At 28.0% G+C, this 3926-nt stretch overlaps 1 protein-coding gene across 5 annotated transcripts in view; it reads left to right on the top strand.

The window, feature by feature from the left end:
• Positions 1-3926, top strand: part of LOC106459971 (ATP-dependent RNA helicase A-like) — a 79089-nt gene that overhangs the window by 53860 nt on the left and 21303 nt on the right. For all 5 annotated transcript variants that reach the window (XM_013919645.2, XM_022386546.1, XM_022386545.1 and 2 more), the window contains one exon: positions 2680-2832. In XM_013919645.2, the coding sequence (XP_013775099.1) occupies positions 2680-2832 (153 nt within the window). The remainder of the gene's footprint in view (positions 1-2679; positions 2833-3926) is intronic.

Here is a 3926-nt window from a genome sequence, read left to right as displayed (position 1 = left end):
TAGGTTGCTAAGCCTTTACAAAATTTGCATGTGGAGGATATGAACAAAATATTATTTTTAGGTTTTATATATACTTTTGAATAACTAAAAAATCATAAATCACTACATCAGTACCTTATAATTGTACTATAATTTGTTAATCTTAGTAACTAACCTGTATTTGGGTCTAAAAAAAATATGAAATATCGAGCAGACTAAAGGCATGACCAACCTCATTGAAATCTTGATTCAAAAGAAAGAAATGGTGGAAAGAACATTAGAAAGGCTGAGAAAAACACTAGGGACATTTTGAGCTTCCAATTGGTTATTCATGTCATATAAAGAAGTGTGTATATAAGGGAGCATTTCCAAAAATAGAAAGGTGAGCAGGGTGCTACTGTGTTTGATTTATTATGTGAGCAATATCTTAGCAAATTGGATATTGACAAGCTAGAATATAAAATAAGAAGGTCTTTTCTATTTCTGTAATTTGAGTTTCAAATTCGTATGAAACTATAGACTTAGTATTTTGACTTCACAAACGTCTAATTTGAACCAGTGCTGCATTCAACATACCGTGTGACACACAAAAATTTATGTTTATCTGTGGTTTTTAAATATTTCTTTTAAAGTAACAAATTAAGTAATGTATAGTTCTAGAATTTGAATTATAATCTACAGTTTGATACCAAACTTTTTGACATAAATGCATGAAATAGTAGTTCAATAAAATTTTGAATGCAAGTCAACAAACAAGATTACATGGCCTTTCACCTCGAAAGGGTTAATGTAAGTTACTCATTATAATATTCTTATTACTCAGGCAAGGCATATTTTTTTATAGACTTTGATATTATTTATAGAAAATCAAACCGCTCTTGACATGCCCACTCGTCACATACTCTTTCACAAATTACTAGTAGTTCTCTTTAATGTTTACTACTATATTATTTATAACTAATAGAAAGTCAGACTTTTAATTTATCAAATGTTATATTTCATTACATTGTTTCCTGTACAGAGAATTGGCTATTTTGCTTCCACTTTATTCCCATGGAAAACACATTGACAAGCTTAGCTGAATTTTCAATGGGTTTTGCACAGTTAGAAAACCAGAAAAATTATAGTTATGGGACATTGTCTGCTTTTTACATTTTATTATTCTGTGTTCATAGATGCATAATTTATTTAAATTTTCATTGCAGTAGTACCATTAGTATAAAAAAAAAAAGTAGGGTTATGTTTCATTGACACTTGATAGCAAAAAAAAAGCGGACATAGGTAAATAATAATACTTCGTATTTTTCGTGTGTATTCTTTATTTATTATTATAAAAGTAACTAAAATGTAAAAAATATAAACTTTTTAGATTAGACATGGTAAAATAAAGAATGATAATAAAAAAAACTACTCACGAGGAGCCCAAGCACTACGGAATTCAATAGGATAATGTGAGCTACACATTTGCCAAGTGATCTACAACTTGTGTGGCAGGATTATTGGTTAAACACCATTCAAAGGGCAATAAGACAATAAAATTTAAGTAGAAACAGATGTATACTGTTACAAGTTTTAAGGTACTTGGGATAAACAAATGTAGTTTCATGTTACAATTGATGTCACTCTAGAAAGAAAAAAAGGGCAATATAGATTTATTTCATATTTTTTATGGTGGCTACAAGGTTATTCAAATTGACCAACCTTGTATTGAGTTATAGGAAGAAAAATAAAAGATAAAATATAATTTTTTTGTTAAGAGAAAGGTTTAAAATTTATTTAGGAGGAGGTTATAGGGATTATACAAAAATCTGACAGTTTTCAGAGGAAGAAAAGTAATCTTAATTTAACATGACATTGCACAAAATCACTTTGCACTTGAAGCTTCAGTCATGTTTATTTCGTGCTAGAGTGAAATATATGATTAATAGTGTAGTTCTTAATGGAGTCTTGTTATGTTTCTTGAAGTGCAAGTATAAACCTTTATCTTACCTCTGCATTGTACCTGTTTCATAATAATCTCTGAAAATAAACAAAACTTGAATGTTCAAAGTGTTATTAAAAACAAAACTGTAAATCATTAAAAAAAATATCAGAATTTTAAGCTGTTATTGTATTATAATATTAAATCAATTTTTTTAATTAATGTATTTTTTAAATTCAGTTTGGAGGAGCACCAGGGAAATTAATCTTAAATACAGGAATATGAATTTATATGAATTTTAACTTATTAGCTTAACCAATTGCTCTTGAGGGCAAGATGGCTGTTCTCTATGATTTGTTTCTAGTTATATGAAAATCTATAAGTGACAGAGAAACGAAGAAATGATGGATTTATTTTATGAAATAAAATGTTTTTCTTTAGAATTACACAAGATACATTTAGAAGGTTCCAAAATTCCTAGATAATGTAAATTTGTAGACCAAGAAGTAGAATATTAACCCTTTTTTAAGCTACTGTTATGGTGGAAAGTTCAAGTTACAAATTTATTTTGGCAAAGTTCAGGTTGCAAATTTATTTTGTCAATAATTTCATGGTATTCTAAAAGAAAATGTTGAATGTTAGTTTATTAAATTGGATAATTTTATTTAAGGTAAAGTAAAATGTTGTAAAGACTGAATGGTATCTGAATTGCTAAAAAGAATGGTATAAGAAATTTGTGTGATTCCTTTAACAGACATATATTTATTATATTTCTTCAGAGCTAAAATGAAGTTGTTTACGTCACACAACAATATGACCAATTATGCCACTGTATGGGCATCAAAAACTAACCTTGAACAACGTCGTGGTCGAGCTGGTCGTGTGCGTCCTGGGTTTTGTTTCCACCTCTGTAGTCGTGCCAGGTTTGAAAAGTATGTAGTACCTTGTTCCTTTTAGTATTTAACTTTGTAGTTCTGTTCTCTTTATTTTTAGTACAATAATTTGCAATTATGAGATGATGCTCTTTTATAAAATGCCACAGCATGTAGTCTGATCAATTGTGTAGAAAGCTCAGTTTTGAAAATAGCAGGAGCCAGAGGTTAAAAACAGTTGTATAAAAGAAATTCTATTTATCTATGTCAATATAAGGTAGATAAAGTGATTTTAGCAATATTTTTTGGTTTGTCAACATAAAGCTATTTACAATCCTGATGTAAAGTTTTTTTAAATGATTATACATTCAATTTTGTCTTTTTAAAAGCTACACATATTTTTTTCTATGACAGAACATCAGTGAGGTTTAGTTTGGCAGACTCTATGGATGATTCAAATCATTTATTATTGGACTATATTATTAAGTTCATTGTATTGAAATAACACACATAATTAAAAGAACTTGACATGTGTTGAAAAACTATATTTATTAGATATAAGTTGATTTCAATGAAGAATTTTGAAAGGTGAGTTTCAAGGTCACAGAAATACCTTTGTTAGTTAGTTTGCCATATTTTTTATGATTTATAACCAAATTGGTGACTGTTTCAGTCAGTAAAATGAAGTATCAAAAGACATATTTTAATGAATAAACAAATTGCAACTTGTTGGATATATAAAATGGAACATTCTTATCAATAATAATTGAAATTCTAAGATGAAAGTAAGTAATTTTTAGTGTTTATTCAAAATAGCATATCACAGCAAAATTTTGGAAATTTCACAACCTACGAATAATGGAAATACTAAAACAGATTATGTGAAATAAGTTAATAAATTGAATTTGTAATTAAATTTGAAGTATCCATATTCAATTGGTATTTTGCCAGTACAGGGATCCCTCGATTAATGCGTTTTCGTTTAGTGCGCTTAAATTTGTTTATAACCAGTATTCGATTAGTGCGTGCATAATACTTGATTAGTGCGGTAACACACATCTCATTTTAATCATAGTAATTAAAAAGTAAGTTTTAGGCACCGAAATTAAAAATTATTTTAAAGATTAAAAATAGAAAATGGGTAAGTATTTTAC

Source organism: Limulus polyphemus, unplaced genomic scaffold, assembly GCF_000517525.1.
Source record: "Limulus polyphemus unplaced genomic scaffold, Limulus_polyphemus-2.1.2 Scaffold688, whole genome shotgun sequence".
Classification (NCBI taxonomy): domain Eukaryota; kingdom Metazoa; phylum Arthropoda; class Merostomata; order Xiphosura; family Limulidae; genus Limulus; species Limulus polyphemus.
This window is presented reverse-complemented; position numbering and strand designations above follow the sequence as displayed.